This window comes from Elephas maximus, chromosome 24 (genome assembly GCF_024166365.1).
Source record: "Elephas maximus indicus isolate mEleMax1 chromosome 24, mEleMax1 primary haplotype, whole genome shotgun sequence".
Taxonomy (NCBI): Eukaryota; Metazoa; Chordata; class Mammalia; order Proboscidea; family Elephantidae; genus Elephas; species Elephas maximus.
The window spans coordinates 16,713,174-16,730,224 of NC_064842.1; the positions used below are offsets into that span (position 1 = coordinate 16,713,174).

General features: G+C 45.4%; 2 protein-coding genes across 12 annotated transcripts in view; one reads left to right on the plus strand and one right to left on the minus strand.

Moving 5' to 3' along the window:
* The window catches only part of COQ8A (coenzyme Q8A), a 50,518-nt gene extending 48,956 nt beyond the window's left edge, over positions 1-1,562 (plus strand). Inside the window, exon 15 of the mRNA XM_049868074.1 lies at positions 428-1,562. Coding sequence (XP_049724031.1) covers positions 428-715 — 288 coding nt within the window. The 3' untranslated portion in view covers positions 716-1,562. The remainder of the gene's footprint in view (positions 1-427) is intronic.
* A 2,602-nt stretch (positions 1,563-4,164) lies between these two features.
* CDC42BPA (CDC42 binding protein kinase alpha) overlaps positions 4,165-17,051 on the minus strand; it is a 345,992-nt gene continuing 333,105 nt past the window's right edge. For all 11 annotated transcript variants that reach the window (XM_049868072.1, XM_049868063.1, XM_049868062.1 and 8 more), the window contains 3 exons: positions 12,335-12,452; positions 9,558-9,715; positions 4,165-9,149 (listed from right to left, as the gene is read on the minus strand). In XM_049868072.1, the coding sequence (XP_049724029.1) occupies positions 9,018-9,149; positions 9,558-9,715; positions 12,335-12,452 (408 nt within the window). In that variant the 3' untranslated portion in view covers positions 4,165-9,017. The remainder of the gene's footprint in view (positions 9,150-9,557; positions 9,716-12,334; positions 12,453-17,051) is intronic.

Below are 17,051 nucleotides of genomic sequence, written 5' to 3' on the forward strand. Positions count from 1 at the left end.
ACACGTTAGTGTTGTTTTCCTGGCCTGTATGGGTGGTGTAGTGGTTACGAGCTACGGCTCTTAACCAAAAGGTCAGTAGTTCTTGTATACCACGTGTTCCTTGGAAACTCTCTGGGTCAATTCTACTCTGTCCTGTAGGTTTGCCATGAGTCGGAATTGACTTGATGGCAACGGGTTTGGTTTTTTTTGGTTTATGAGTCACCATGAGTCAGGATGGACTCCACTGGCAACTAACAACAACACAGGTTTGAATTTATGCTCCCATTACCATTATTTAACTTTTTAAAACAACAACAACAAAACCCTATTTCTCACCTACCTGATACTCCTAACTTTAGAGCGTTTAGGGAGCACTTAGGACTTAGCACTGAAGTGGGAGCCCAAGGCCGTGTGGAGGGCTCTGACACCCTGTCCTCCTCCCCGCCAGGCCATGGAAGATGCCCACTTGGATGCCATCCTCATCCTGGGGGAGGCCTTTGCCTCGGAGGAGCCCTTTGATTTTGGCACCCAAAGCACTACCGAGAAGGTCCACAGCCTGATTCCTATCATGCTGAAGCATCGCCTTGTCCCCCCGCCCGAGGAGACTTACTCCTTGCACAGGAAGATGGGGGGCTCTTTCCTCATCTGCTCCAAGCTGAAGGCCCGGTTCCCCTGTAAAGCCATGTTTGAGGAGGCCTACAGCAACTACTGCAAGAGGCAGGCTGCGCAGCAGTAGCCCCGGGGCCCCCACCTGGCCCCTGGTCACCGTCCAAGCCTGTTCCCGCAGCGGCACGCTCCATATGTCACACAGGTGAAGCCGTAGTAGGAAGATGGCAGTGTTGACGCGCCTTGAAACTGCTTTGCCCAATAAGGGGGAAGGGAGGCTGCCGGGAGCCCCCCGTGGCCACTACTTCCACACGGTTTTTACTGCTCAAAGGGTGTAGCTTGAGAAGCCTAAGAACGAGAATGAAACCCCAACTTCTCTTCGTGGAAATACAGGTAGTCCCCGGATTATGAACGTCGACTGTACCTCTAAAAAAAAAAAAACTCTAGATAAAGATAAAAAGGCAATTTTCTTTTCTTTTTCTGACAGGGGTTTTTCTAATGTGAATGTTAACCAGGAGATGAGAGTACCCCCCTCTAACCCCCCACCAAAAAAAAAGAAGCCTTTTGGATAACCTTGACTGTGTAGCGTCAGGTTTGTGTGTAAATGTGTTTCTAGAATGAAATTTGTGTTTTCTGCCCTTTTCCTCCCCAGCTTGTGATCTAAAGCTGGGAGGAAGTGCTGCCGGGAAGAGTGCCAAAAAATACTACTTAATTAAGGGAAGCCCAGCCTGCTAGCTCGCTGATTGTTATACTTTCTTGACAACTGAATGTGATTGGCAAACTGCTGCCCACGTGGAAAGAGTCAGGAGCAGCAGGCTAGCCGACACAGCTGTGTTCTGTGCCCCTCCAGGAGCCAGGGAACTTTGCTGAAAGATGTCACCTTGTCATACCTGAAGGGTAGTCAGAGAAGGCTCTACTAACTCTTGCAATTGTCTGATTTACTTGTTTCAATTTAAAAAAATTAAAAAAAAAAAAAAAAGTGGTTGATCGTAGCATTTTCTGTGTCCTTTACCTAAGAATTTTAGAGAACGATTTGACATTCTGACATTGTGGGTGTCAGTTCTTTACTCAAAGAGTAGAGGTTCTCTCATCCGATTGTAATGAGAGCCCGAGGGGTCGGTATCACAGCTTAGCCACCCATGCTCCTTATAAGAGAGGGTGTAAGGAGGAGGCCGGGGAACCCAGAGGATGAGGATGGGAGGACACAGGTGGCTGAGCCCCACCACCCAGGGTCCCAACAGCACACATGCAAAGCGACAGCTGCTGAGGGAGCTTCACAATGTGACATTGGGAATTGTGGGAAAACATACGTCTAGTGTTGGACCAGTGAAATCCATTTGTGATCGTGTACAGCTGAACGCTTTCTGAAAAGGGCCTTTTTCTGGACGCCAACTTGATTCTTAGATAATAAGAGCATTTTTAACATTTATTGGGGGTCTTCCCAACATACTGTGAACACCTTGAAAAGTGCCATGGAGTTGAGTGACCCATGGCAACCCCACGTGTGTCAGAGTAGAACTGCCCCATAGGGTTTTCAATGGCTGGGATCTTCTTGGAAGTAGATTGCCAGACCTTTGAGGCACCTCTGGGTGGACTCAAACCTTCAGCCTTTTGAGTGTGTTAACCATTTGCACGACCCGGGGCCTCTGAGAAGCTCGCTAGGTGAGGAGATAACCTTTACAAAGACAGCACCGTTCCAGGATAGGTTCTCATGTAGGTTTTGAGGGTTCTTAGTAGAATCTACTTCCGAAGTAACAGACATGCTGAGCTTGGGGACAGGATGAAGGAGGCTGAGTGGTCTCTGTGAGGGCTGCTCCCGGGGGCTCCTCGATGGCTCCAGCTGCAGGCAGCCCAGTCACACTGGCATCCCAACACCACAGCAGACCACAGTATGGAGCTTCGTGGCCTTTTTAAAGTTGATGGGCTGTTCATTAGCAGATGCTTTCTCCCAGGCCCAGCTCTGGAGCTACGCTTTAGGATAACCACGACAGAAGGGGCCGAAGCAGGCCAGCCTCAGCCTGTGCTCTCACAAGCCTCTTTCCCTCAAATAGCCCAACACATGAAGCTGCAGCATGAAGGTGAAGGGAGGCAGAAACTAAAGCACAGAGAGCAAGTATTTGCTTCTCCAGGAACCACTGGCTGACTGCATGGAACAGAGCTTTGTGTGTCCTAAGTCTAAGAGGCGGCTGAAAACTAGAAGCCTCCTTGTTAAGAAGACCATGCAGATCCCTGGATTATGAATGATTCTGACCCAGGAGTCAGGAGTCTACTCTGTAACTGGCCACGCACACTTTGACTTATGCACATATTCTTGACTTTGACGTGACCCTGCGTCTGAATGACTAGAACCCTGTGCCTCCCCGTTCACACTGGAAAATGACATGAGAACATGTGGGAATGTGATCCACCAGGGCCCTGTCTTGTAGCCCCCACGGCTGGGGAAGGGTCGGACATGCACTACCACAGACAAAAGGGTACCTTCTGTACGTTTTGATGGTTAATGATAGCAAGCACTGAGCCGTGGATAGACATTATTCTAAGTACTTTCATGTATTAACTCATTGGACACTCATTGATGAGAAATAGGCTCAGAGGGTAAGTGGCTTGCTGGATATTGGTAAGTGGTGGAGCCTGGATTCAGAACAAGATAGTCTGGCCTTACAGTCCATGCTCAGCCTAGTCTAAACTAAGGGTTGGCAAACTACAGCCCGCAGGCCAAATCCACTGCTTGTTCTTCTAAATAAAGTTTTATTGGAAGACCACCACACCATTCACTTACATTTTGTGTATGGCTGCTTTTGGGCTCCAGTGGCAGAGGTGAGTAGCTGAGACAGACTGCATGGCCCACAAGCAGAAAATACTATCTGACCCTTTATGAGAAAAGTTTGCATTGTAAACCATTGCCCGACCACTGCCTTCAAGCATGGCATTGGTTATAATTAACCAACGTATCAATAACAGAAACGTAATTTAAACATGCAGTGAAAACGGGGAGGGTTCGAGATAGAATCCTTATTTAGCTGCAGCCACAGTTTAGGATTTTCCTGTGTGTGTATCCTTGGATAAGCCGTTTTTACTCAGACCAGAAGCAGTAACGCTACCTCTTGTTAGACATGCCTAGTGAGCCTCTGCGATAAGCAGGCACAGAATCACTGCTGCCACGTACCTACTGTCTGATGTGACAGATGTGGTACCGAAACCTGGCTACGGAGAGGGATCTTCTCTGCAGCAGGACCCTGCTGGCAACTGCCCACAGCAGGGCCATTCAGGGAACTTCACAGAGAGTTTTGCAGACTTGTAAGAGTAATAGGGACATTTTGACCAGAAGAGGGGTGCTGAAAGCTTCCAGAGAATTTAACGCTACTCTTCCAGGAGCTATGGAAGAAACGAAGTCTTAGATGAAGCCAGACTGGGCCAACTAAGCCTGTCCTTCCTTACTGCCAGGTAGAAGCCTTGGTGAGGAGGGGGCCAGCAGAGACCGGGATCAAAACAAAACATCAAGGGCCAGTCATCTCTTCTCCATTCCTCAGACTTCTTAAATGGGGGAACAAAAGACGAAATACTCAATTCTAACAGTTCCCTATTTTATTGCAATACATCAAAGTCTGGTTAATATTAAGTGATAGCAACATAAAATATTGGTGAGGAGTCCTGTTATGGTTTTGACTACCCCACCTTAAATTATTTCTGGGCAAAAGAATCCACATCATTGTTTGGTAGCAGAGAATCTCTTATAAAGGTCCCGAAGACATTGAGGGCGTAAAACCAACCGAAATAAAGAGTGCTAAGAGGCCAAAGCATTATCTTTCCCCCTTCCATACACATGTATTTGTCAGCATTATATTCTAAACAAAAAATGATTACATCTAGGCCATGCAAAACTGTACAAGAATATTACAATGAGAAAAACCCTAAAAAATTTATAAATGATATTAAACTATCAAATGAAAGGCAGGTTATTTTGTTTCCATGAAATGTCAAGGTTGATCTGTTTTTGTCAGTTTTCCCCGGTAAATGAGGTGGTCATGGGAGGAAAGCGGAGCCCGGCCTGCTGGCCCTGAGCCGGGTGGGACGGGTCTCCAGCTGCAGCCAGGCCCTACTGATGAAGCAGTTTGCACAGAGAACTCTGGACTCAGGAGTAATTAAAGTCATTGCAAGGACAGAGGTTCTAAGATGGGTTCAACTAGAAGTCAAGAGGTTTATCTAATTCGGGGCCCAGGGCCGGGTAGGGGAGTAAAGGGCCCAGCTCCCTCCTGTGCCCAGTGACCTGGGGCTTCGTGAGCCTGACCTGCTGCTGTAGCGTCAGAGTCCAGGCTGCTCTGACTGCTGGCTCTGCAAAGTACGCCTTAGCAAGCCCCTGCCGGGCCACCAGTGTCTGTGACTACCGCCACGGGCCAGCAAGCCGCCTGCCGCATCAGGGCTGAGGACGTCTGCCGGCCCTGCTTGGGCTTTTCTTTAGTGATACCTGAGATGCCACATAAATGCCACTGGTCTTTCCTGGAAACAGATGTGGCCGCTAAGTAACAAAATGGCATGTTTCTAACCATATGGAAGGCAGAGGGGCTGGGAGCCAGCCGGAGAAGGACAGACTTTTGCTGTAAACAGGATAGGCGTTTCAGGTTTTTCTGACACTTGAGTACAAGAATTGCTTGGGGAACCAAATATATGGAACTTTTCAGTTGCATCTTACAGACAAAGCTGTGCTCTGTGGGAAACAGTATAAATCACAACGACTAGGTCAATTTTTTTTTTTTTTAAATAACTAAAGTAAAATCTGCTTTAGCAATCAATTGATGAGAAGGAAGGCTTTTGGTTTTGGCAAAAAAAATATATGTGTGTGTATGTGTGTAAAATCTTACACACCCAGAGCACACGACCAGATTAGTCAGAATTCAAGGGCAGACAATGAGTTGGCTGGATGTAGGGAGCACCAAATACCAACACATATAAACGACACCAGAAATACCTCTGAATTTATTTTTCCTTTCTAGTGGGAACAGAAATGAGTTCCTGCTGCCACATACATTTAAAAATGCCCTGTACTAAAACAAAGGATGACTTCAGACGGCAATATAACACCTGTTCTCTGGTCTTTGGCACTGTTCCCTCTGAATAATCAATGTTTTCTTGTTTTCCTGGACCCATTCCCTGTCTTTCAAGATATCCTCAGAAATTCTGAAGGCAATAGGCTACATATTTAAGGGGGATGGGATAAGCGCAATAGGACGATTGTTACCTTGGGAAAATCCCCTCCAAAACTATTTACCCTTGGTAGTGTTTCTCCCCCAAAGACCTGCTTTTAGAATCTAAACATATTTGGGGCTGATTGATTCTAAGTGACGAGGCCACTTAAGATCACTGTGGTAAAGTCACAAGGTGCTGTGGTGCGTCTGTGTCTGAGCGTTAACAAGCTGTCCCTCAGCCTGGCAGCCGACAAACCTTCAGGAGCTCTCTCATCCACCCTGTTGGGGGGCTGAGAAGTATTACTCACTGTAATGCAGCCCAGACTTTGGGCAGGGTTACATTTTGATCCTTAAAGCATTCTTTAAAAAATAAGCACCTACCCGTAAAAAAAAACCAAACCCGCTGCCGTTGAGTCGATTCTGACTCATAGTGAGAACTATAGGACAGAGTAGAAGAGCCCCATAGAGTTTCCAAGGAGCGTCTGGTGGATTCGAACTACCGACCTTTTGTTAGCAGCCGTAGCTCTTAACCACTATGCAAACAGGGTTTCTTAAGCACCTACAGGCAACAAAAATTCACAATTAGTTGTCAAGGCTAAAAATGATTTCAGAGAAAAAAACAACTAATGGTTTAGGGTAGGATCCAGGGAACCTCACCCTGGGCTCTGCTTCTTCTCTGCCTGGGAAGAGAAACCAAAACCAAACCCGTTGCAGTCAAGTTGGTTCTGACTCATAGTGACCGTATAGGACAGAGTAGAACTGCCCCATAGAGTTTCCATGGAACACAGCTGGTGGATTCAAACTGCCGACCTTTTTGGTTAGCAGCCTCAGCTCTTAACAACATGCCACCAGGGTTTCCCTGGGAAGAGAAGGGAGAGGAAAAGGCAGAAGGAAAGAACAAAGAAGGCAGGGAGGGCGAGGAGGAGAGGAGGGAGCTGATTACAAGCACTTAGCAATGGCTGGTTGACTCCCTTCTCCCCTTTGAGGGGCCGAGTTCATAGAGTTACCAGTGTCAAACGGCAGCGACAGCCAAACTCAAGGTCCAACACTTGGTGTTTGGATGTACGAAAGTATCTTTACATGATACTTTTCAAAGCAGAACAATTGGGAGATTACAATGTGCAGTGAATTACGCTGTCACCAACTAAATAGTACCAAATCGGAGCAAGGACTGTATCCAGAATGTTCATGTGTCAAAAAGATTATTTTTAAGTTCTTTATGTTGAGCTTTTACAACATAACTCCCAACGAGAGCCTCTATCCCTCAGCAAACCCTGCTAAGTGAGTGTGAGCGTCCCCGCAAAGCAGCGTGACCCTGGGTTCGAGGCTCGCTCAGCGGGTTGTGGGCAGGCAGCTCATGAAGAGGACATAGTGCTCAGAGACCAGCGGTGAAACGACGGTGCTCGGGCACTGCCACCTTCATTAGCAACTGCAGAAAGCCTTTCTTCCATTTTGCTGGATTTTAAAGAAGGGAGAAAAAAAATCCTGATTCTGACATCCTCAGAGAAGCTCAGGCAAAAAGCAAGAGAGAGGCAGATTCTCCTTACTTTCATGAGGTATTTTTATTTTTATCCCTTTCTCTACTCATGTGCTTAACTGACTCTGCAGAAATTAAGTCTGGCTCTGCATCTCATTTCCTTGCGGCAATTAAAACAGTGGGAATTCCAATAGAACTGGACCTGACTACGCAATACGGCTGCCGAGGGAGGAGAAGGCCGTGCTGGGCTAGCTTTCTGCCTGAGCAGATTAAACATCCATCTTCCACTGGGTGTGGCAAAGAATATTTGGTTAAGGCTGTTCAAGTTCTACCCATTTGAGGTCTTACATTATTTGGTAATTAAGCCTTTTCCCCCAGGTTTAACTGAGGAAACTCATGCTGTTGTTGTTAGCTGCCCTCGAGTCGGCTTGACTTATGGGTGCAGAGCAGAACTGTGCTCCATGGGGTTTTCTAGGCTGTGACCTGTTGGAAGCAGACTGCCAGGCCTGTCTCCGAGGCACCTCTGGGTGGGTTCGAACAGCCAACCTTTTGGCTAGTAGTCCCAAGTGCTTAACTGTGCCACCACCTAGGGATTCAAATCTACCCTCAACATAACAGACCCTCCTCGAGATGCTGTTCCGGGCTCCACAGTGCAGAAGCCTCACTGTAATTTAGGAAGGGATGGCATCAGCTCAGAAAAAACACTTTCATAAACCTTTTTATGGACTTTTAGAAACCACAGCACAACTTGTGCCCTTTCAGACCGAAGGGATTAGGGGGAGCAGAATTGTATTTCTACATTCATTTGCACAAAACATTAAAATATAATAAAAGGTGAAAAGCATGGTTCCAAATTCTACCACTAGAAAAATAAATGTCGTGGGCAGAGGTGCGTTTGCCTTCTGACGATGCTGCTGAAGTGGCTTTAGATTTTAAAACTCAGACGTGCAGGTTGCCCTCCGAACCAGTGAAATGGGAGTCTAGAATGCTGGCTCCACTGTGCAGCCAGCCTGAGACCACGGACCCAGGGGACTCGGACCTCTCTCCCTCGCCCTCCATACTCGAGGCCTTTCTACCCTTTACGTGACTTCGCTGGAAAACAGACAAGAAACAACACATTGCTTTAAATTAAACCATCTTTTTCTCTTATATATGCATCCGTCTTCTGTTGAATACAAGATGCTTTTTAATATATACATTCAGTATTTAACTTCTACATCTGTGTATTTACTTAAATTCTGTATTGTAGTAAAATATGCACTGTTGCATTGATCAGGATTTACTGGCGACAGTCAGGTGGATGGGACTTGTGGTGCTGCATGGAGGCTTAGCGAGTGACCTCCAGGGCCGTGCTCCCCTGTGGACGGGGAAATCCCAGGTGCTATCCCAGTGCTACAGTGAGACTCTACTGTGAAAACAAAACCTGTCTATCTTATTCTTATCACTTACATTTGTGTATCTGTCTAGTTAAGCTACCTTTTGGGGAGGGGGTGAAATATTACTGAAAGCAACTACAACAGTATGACGTGAACTCGGGATACTTGGAAGCTGCCTAATGGAAGTCTGCCTTTGTTGCTGGGGTTGTGAAACCTGGAGGGCTTGCAGCTGCGTGTCACATGGCCAGAATCCCAAGAGCCCACCCTGCGGTTGCTGCCAGCCTGGTCACTGCCAGGCAGAGGTGAAGGGGGAGATTAAAATGAGGAGGGGTGAGTAGAGGGGAGCTAGCTGCAGGGGAAGCTGCTCTGCGTCCTGGGGCTCTGAGTGCCGGGCGCTCACGGGTCCCAGCTTCCACGGTCGGTGCTCTCCAGAGACAGGCTCTTGGTCTTTCTGGGTGACACTGGGCTGGGAGGACTGCTCAGGTTGGAGCTGTTGGAAGCTGTGGAGTGTCTCGGAGAATCAGAGTCCTGTAGGGACCAAGTCAGCCGTTAATGAGAAGCACAGGGAGGAGGCGGGAGCCTGAGTGCCCTCCAGCTGCCTGACCAAATGACCTGAGGTGGGTTTCTGACCGTCACATCAAGCCACCTTTCTAAGCTAAGACACTCAGAACACAGCAAACGCTCACAGCCCTGTCTGCAGGTCTGTAGAAATGCAGGCTATTTTCATGCAAAAATTATTAGAAGTCTGAAAACCTCTGGGAAAATTGAAGTTTGCAACCCCAGTGACTAGCTTTGCTGCCCACTCGCTAAGACTCAATGCTGAGTCCCTAAGGTCCCTTTCAAGGTGGAATAATTCTGGTGAACGCTCTAGTCTGTTTAACACATGATCTCTCCAAACCCCCATCTCTAGGAGAGCTGTGCACACGCTCCACTCACCTCCCCGTCATAGTCCCTCGCCGGGGCATCGCTCCCTTGGTCCATGCCTCCAGAAGACAGCGAGCCCTCCGACGGGGAGGGCATGGGCTGCCGCCTGGCGTTGTAGCTTCCTCCAGAGAATTCCCTCTTCAATGCACTGCCATTCTGTGCAGACGACCCTACAGCACATCATTCAAGTAGAACTTTATATGCAGGAGAGGACGATCCTCCAGAAAGTGTACAGACTGCTGAGGTGACCGGCCGTACTCCCCACTGCCCCGGAGTCATCCTCCCGGGCTTAGAGTCCTGCTCAGATGACAGCTCCTGGGTAAGTCCACCTGGCCACCTCGGCACCAAGGTGCACTTCTGCGGTGTGGCCCTCTGTCCCCCAAAGCCACAGCAACTACTGTGGGCGGGCAGCACTCTCAGCGTGGCTGACCTTTGTGCTTGCTGCCCTGTCTGTCCCGCACACCCACTGACCACATGATTCCCACTTAATCCTGCAAGTCTCCACCACACTCCTTCATCAGTGAGTCTTCCCAGGAGACTCCTCAGGGCTCTCAGCTTCTCTCACACATCTTGGCGCTGAAGACCGGGGTGGATTAACCAGTAAGCAAGGTACTGCAAGGGCTTCACTGTGCTTACTTACTCATCTGCAGTGCACAATTTCACATGGGTTTCACTATAACGTGGTGCGGAAACAGGTGAAACTGCATTACAGATGAGTAAGTAAGCACAAATGAACTCGTACATACCTGCTTACTGGGTCACCCGTCCCTAATTAAGACATGTGCCTGCCATTTCCCTGTGCCTGGACCATCTGCCTCTCCAGGGCCAGCAGAGGACCTGGCACACAGCAGGTGCTCAACGGTGCAGGTTGGTGAGGCAGGTACAGCAATTCTCAGAACTAAAGACCATTCCACTTAGTATCTAGCTACCACCCGACCTTAAAGAATTTTCATAAAAAACAAAGGGAACATAAAGCATTTTCATTCCACAGGGCAAGAAGCCTGAGATACAAAAGTGAGGTGAGTTTCTTCAAAACCACACTTTGTTTTGATCTTAGAGTTGGGGTACATAAAAGCTAGCTTGAAAACCAAGAATAACAGAAAAATGTTACTAGATGTCCTAGCTATTGGAATATTCTGTATCTGTTAAAATGTATGATAAGAATTTTTGTTAAATCTGTAATAAAAAGTTGCATGGGTCTATATTAAGGGCCTTTTGGATTTTGATTTGTTTTTTTATAAGTTAAACCCAAACCAAACCAAACCTGTTGCTGTCGAGTCGGTTCCAACCCATAGCGACCCTATAGGACAGAGTAGAACTGCCCCATAGGGTTTCCAAGGAGTTTGGCTGGTGGATTTAAACTGCTGCCCTTTTGGTTAGTAGCCGAGCACTTAACCACTGGGAAAAATCCCTAATGTGCCAGGTACGTAATCATTGTTTTGCCAGATGTCATCCAAAGTCAACCCTCTGTCCCAGTGTAAGAGAACGGGATTGCTGTTGGGTGCTAGGGGGCTACTTTTGGAGGAAGAAGTTACCGTCTTTCTTAGGGGTTGGCTGACGGAAAGAACAGGTATTTGAGGCCTACTAAGAAACTGGCTACCGGATCCCCATACAAGTAAATGTGGTGGTATTCTCTGCAAAGGACTTTCACACCTGACCATCATACCAACTTTGTCAGTGGATGTCATGGGGTTTAAGGGTGAGAAAACTAAGACGTAGAGAAGCCCAGTGACTCAAGGATTCACATCAGTTACGTTTATCAGTCTTTTATGGTTAAAGAGTATATTCTTGAACCTGTTCCTGACCTTCTTTCATTTAATCAAACATGCTAATTTTTTCCTACCTTGGGGCCTTTGTGCATGCCTGCAACGTCCTACCTCAGCCCCCTCACACCTAGGCAAGTGCAGCACATGGGGTCACCTACTGCTCCAGCAGAAATCTAGGAGTGTCCTTAACTCTCCTCTCTCCCTCACCTTCCACACTAAACCATCAAGCCATATTGTTTTCACTTCCAAAATATACCTACAGAACTATCTTCTTCTCTCCATCCTTTTCTCTGCCACCTCTGCCATATTCCATGCCAACCTCAGCTCTCACCTGGACCCTCGCAGAGCCTCACGCCCGGACCCCTGCTTCTGCTGGTGCTTGCCTCTAATTCATTCTCCATTTGGCAGCCAGAGTGATCTTCTTAAGAATGCAAATCGAATAAAGGTCCTTCCCTACTTAAAACTCTTCAAAATCTTCCCACTGCCTTTTGAATGAAATGAAAATTTCTTCCCTTGGTCTCCAGTCCCTGCTTGACCTGACCCCTGCCTATCTCTCTCTCTTTATTTCTGTCTTCCTCCAGCACTGCTGTCCAGTCAAGGCTGGCCTCCTTTCAGTTGCTCAAGCACGACTCAAACTAAGGCGCGTCTCAGTGTAAACATCACCTCAGAGGGAGGCGGTGTGGTCTTTCCCATTATTCTAGGTATGAGTTCATCCCCAACAGCTACCCCTTGTTATTCTTTAATATTACACCCTGCTTGTCTCCTTCTGAGTGTGTATCATCACAGTTTGTAATATTGTTTGTCTGTCTCCTGTCAGACAGGAAGTTCTATTAGGACAATTAAGAACTGCACTTGTGCCTACTAGTCTCAGCAATGGCAACAGAGGCCGCTCAGTAACGCAGGACGCGTGCATGACTGAGCACACGAGGGGACTGTCAGGGCAATACTGCAGGGCCTCCCGGGCATGTGGGCAGCGGAGGTGCTGCTTGCTGCGGAGGTGCTGCCTGCAGCCCAGCCACTTACTTGCTGACAGGCCGCTGCTAGCGCTCATGGAGCGCCCTGGCTCGGGGCGGGACTTGGTGATAGACGGAATACTGACTGAGCCGCTGAACACGGCCCGACTTTCCTGAGGCCGAGGATTCTAAAAACAAGAGAGAAGGATAATGCTTCAGGCAGAGAGAAACTGGCTTTCTGCAGAGATGTCTATTTTTCAGTATAATTATCAAGAAATAGAATTATCTGGACCCGAGCGATCCACAACAAAGAACAAACCCCTCCCTCCCACAAAAGTAATACAACCCCAACAGGAAATACAAGCACAAGTATTTATTCTTAGGTTTATTAATTATACTTATGAAATAAGATCAATACTTAAATACTCATCAATAAATAACAACTTTTTGTTGTGAGAACAAGTTACATGGTTAGCAGTGACAGTGAGGTGGAGAATTACATGGACATTCGCAGGTAAGTAAAACAAAGCTTCAACCATGTTTGAGATTCTTAGTCGCTTAGGATAACTCAATTGCCGAGTAAATTAGTCTACTTGGAAGAAACCTGGCTAAAACTGTATTCTTCTTGGTCAATGTTTTATTGATGGGGTACCAAACGTGCCATTCACATGTTCACGACCCCAGTCACCAGGCATCTTTGCTGACTCACACAGAGTAGTACTATGAGTCATGAATAGGGTGTCTGCCACATTACAGTGGGGTGAAGTTACTTAATTGGGGATACTAGCTTGAGAAGTTTTCCATCTCGTTATTGAGTGATTCTGGCCATTTGAGGTAGCAGATGGACCACAGCCTGTTTGTCAATCCCTGCCCGGAAGGAGGAGTGCGCTAAGAGGTGTGTGGACGAGCTGTCTGAGCGTGGCCGGGACAGAGGGCAGGCAGGCTCCCCAACGGCCCCTACCTTCCAGGCCAGAAGAGGGGCTGGCCAGGCTGACGAAGTCCAGATTGGGGAAAAATCTTTCAATATTCCTTACAAGGCCTGAAGTAGGCAGACTATACATACCATATTATTAGCATCCCTTTTACCCCTCACAATGCTTTCTCCATTTGTGAGATAGTTCCGACCTCATGTAAGTATTTTCTGATGCAAATGATCTGGGCTTCTTATAATTTACAGACATGTATTTAAAAAATTATCTACTTATTAGTTTTTTCTTCACAGCAATTTTACCAGCCCACCGTGTTGATATCTGGTAGCTATTCTCTCTTTCTTTAGCAGCTCTGAAGGCAGCACATCTGTGTACACGACTTATTCGTGGTAAGCCTCTGGCCTGTGAGTTAACCTTGCACCGCAGAGTTCTGTTCTGTGTTATGGGGCTTTCCTGAGCACGAAGTCTGCTGCAGTAACAGACACCCAGCACTTACAGCGTCCCTGCGATGCACACTTCTTTCCCTGCTCTAGTGATAACCCCATGCAGCAATCTGCAATGTCACTTTAAACCTTCCCTTTCAGTCACATCAAGATAGCCAATCTGCTAGGGGAATAAAAACAAATCTTACATGCATTAAGCAAGATGGTAACTCTATACTGAATATGCAATGACAAAAATCACATATCAAAAAGTGGATCAAAAATTCAAGTTTTGTGACTCCTCCAAAGGATTGATTTGTCAGCAAAGTCGAATGGTCTGAGTTAAGAGAATGACCTGCTGCTTCGAGAAGGGTGGGCTCTCTTCACAGCGCTGTAGGCTGACTTCACCACAGGATGGTGTTCCCTCTCCCACACACGCAGGGAGTCCCACTGATGCTCGTGGGCACCAACGTTTAACAAAGCCTAAAAGGCTGGCAGATATATTTATTAACCTGTAGTTCTCTAAGTACTAACTAGTTCATTTAAATTGTTTGTTTTATTTTAATTATAAAGGGGATGCTCACTAACTGTAGAATAATGGAAAATACCAAAATAAAAAAAAACCTCAAACCAAACCTGTTGCTGTCGAGTCGATTCCGACTCATAGTGACCCTATAGGACAGAGTAGAACTGCCCCACAGGGTTTCTAAGGAGCAGCTGGTGGATTCAAACTGCCAACCTTTTCGTTAGCAGCCAGGCTTTTAACCACTATGCCACCACGACTCCGAAAAAATCATAAAAGAGACCAAAAAAAAAAAAAAAAAGTCACCTGTGAACTCACCAACACTATCAACAGTTTGATGTGTTGCCTGTCCATTGTTTCTTCCAACACATTTTTTTTTCCAGAGTTGACCATACTGTATCATACTTTTCCAAAGAACACAGAACACAAAGCTAACAAGTGTATTTTAAAATGCTGTAACTGTCTGCCTTGCTTTGCTGTTTCGAAAGCACTAAATCTTTTTTAATTACTCGGGGTTCAGGAAATAGCACTCCATCTTCCGGTACTATTAAAGTAGAGAAGACATCAGAGAGACGTAGCCACATGCTGGCCATACATTGAAAATTACACTGTTCTTTGACTTACATTAATTCGACGTTAATATACATCTATCTTACCTAAATGCTTTACAAGTTTCAGCAAAAGAAAAGGCCTAAATGTTTAAACTATATATCACATATTTCACTACAAGTCTTCGTACCTGACCTTTAAACACAGAAAATCAGGTGAACACTGTTTGCAGACACTCTTTTATCCGTATCACCACCCACAGGGACCTCGGCTTTTTGGGTGGCAGTCCAATTTGCCCTGGTTATTTACTAAGCACATAGTTCATGACTGTTTCTACCCTCATTTCTTCAGTTGTTTAGCATTTCTTATACTGACTGTTGTTATGACAACACTATGCTTCAGCACCTAAAAGAGTGACTAACATGTAAAATAGTAAAAAAAAAAAAATTTGCTGAATAAATGAATGGATTATGTCTGTAATCACAATTTTCTACTTCAAGTGTTGGGATTAATTTAGTTGGAAATATAATTTATGAATTTATGTAATTTTTGAATTTCAAATTATGCTCCTTTCTGTAGAACACACAGTGTTCTAGTTAATATTGATTTGATGTTAAAACTGCGTTTAGGTGTATATATGTTTTAAAGACACAAAATACATTTTACCTGTATTGTTTGGGCAGAATAATAATATCTGGGAATAAATGAAGAAATTGGTAGCAATTCTCCAAATAACTTGATGTATATGCTAACTCTTAACAAAAGATGATTGTCTCCTTTCCTGTAATATGGTATATCAAAAACTCGTTGCCGTCAAGTCGGTTCTGACTCATAGTGACTGTACAGAACAGAACTGCCCCACAGGGTTCTAAGGAGCCACTTGTGGATTCGAACTGCTGACCTTTTGGTTAGTAGCCGTAGCTCTTAACTTACTGTGCCACTATGGCACCATAAAATGGTATAAGTCAAATGATTTACAGAGTACAATAAAATGAATACCAATGTTGGAGACTTTTGAAGTTATAAAAACCAAGCAAAAAAGAGATGTGTTCAATTGTAGCTAAATAGTATTTTGAGTTATAACAAAAGAAAAACCTAGAACTGGAACCTCAGTTTTCAGCTGCCTGGAGTCCTGAGGCACCAAGGAGAGGCTCTGAACTGGATTCATTTTGCAGTACTGAGTGTCCTAGGTGCATCTGAAAGACCTGAGGGAAAGCTACCGCAGGACAACTAATGGAGGCCAAAGCTAGCAATCAGGAAAACAAGCAATAACTCTGCTGCAGTAACTCCCAATACTGAAGAATCACACAGCCCGAAAGTTGGCTGGGGGGCCTCGAATTCAGCCACTACCGTTTTGGTGCATACATAAAGTTTGCAAATGTCCATGTAATTCTGTGTGTTATTTGTTTAAAGCAAACCCTTTACCTTTTTTTCCCCTCTAAGAAAACAAACAAAAAAAAGAAATGAAAAGTCAATGCTAGCAATTCAACATTCAGGCATACAGGAGCAGCCCTGGAGGACACGCTGACATGCGCACAGGCAGCAAACGGAAGCTCAAAAGAGGTGGGCCCAGCATTTCAGGCTTGACGTTTTTGGTTACTTTTTTTCTCTGCAACTTGAGATACTTTAGTGTTGCCCTTTTCTATAAGATGAACCTACCCTAGAATAAATGACAAAAATTAAGCCTACAAAATATATCAGTTGCTTGGTAACACTGAACGTTGAGGCAATAAAGGAATGATATACGGAAGAAATGTCCAGGGAAAAAAATGTAAAAAACCAAAACCAAAATCATTCATTCAGCTAATGTTATTACTTCATTATAAGGTGATACGGAACTTAATCCTCTGGTCCTTCTCATGTACAAATATGCTGAAAATCAGGGTAAAGTCTCCACGTACCGTCCACTGTTTCTACTTGTACGTGACTAGCTTAAGTGACATTTCTATCATCTTTTATATGAAACGTTCTTGATTAATTTATGCAACACTTCTCTGGAATCCCCTCCCTGAAATCTGCTACCAAGCAAACAAAGGTTCATTTTAACTTTATCATGGTTAATCTTATCTTGTTAAATAAGACATTTACATTGTATTACACTGTCAGGGTCAATGATATTAAAAACATTTTAGTTAGAATAATTTTTTAATACAAACAAAAACATAACCTTCTCACCCTATAGATAATTTGCTTATTGGAAAACTACTACCATATACACAAATGAAAAAACAGGTGCTACTGTTTCTCTAAGCCAGCAGATACTATGAGAAACAGGCTCACGTGATACAACTCCAGTATTTTATTATCTGTAAAACTAGCTTGGGAAATTTTCCTTGAAGTTAATATAAGGATATTTCTTAATGG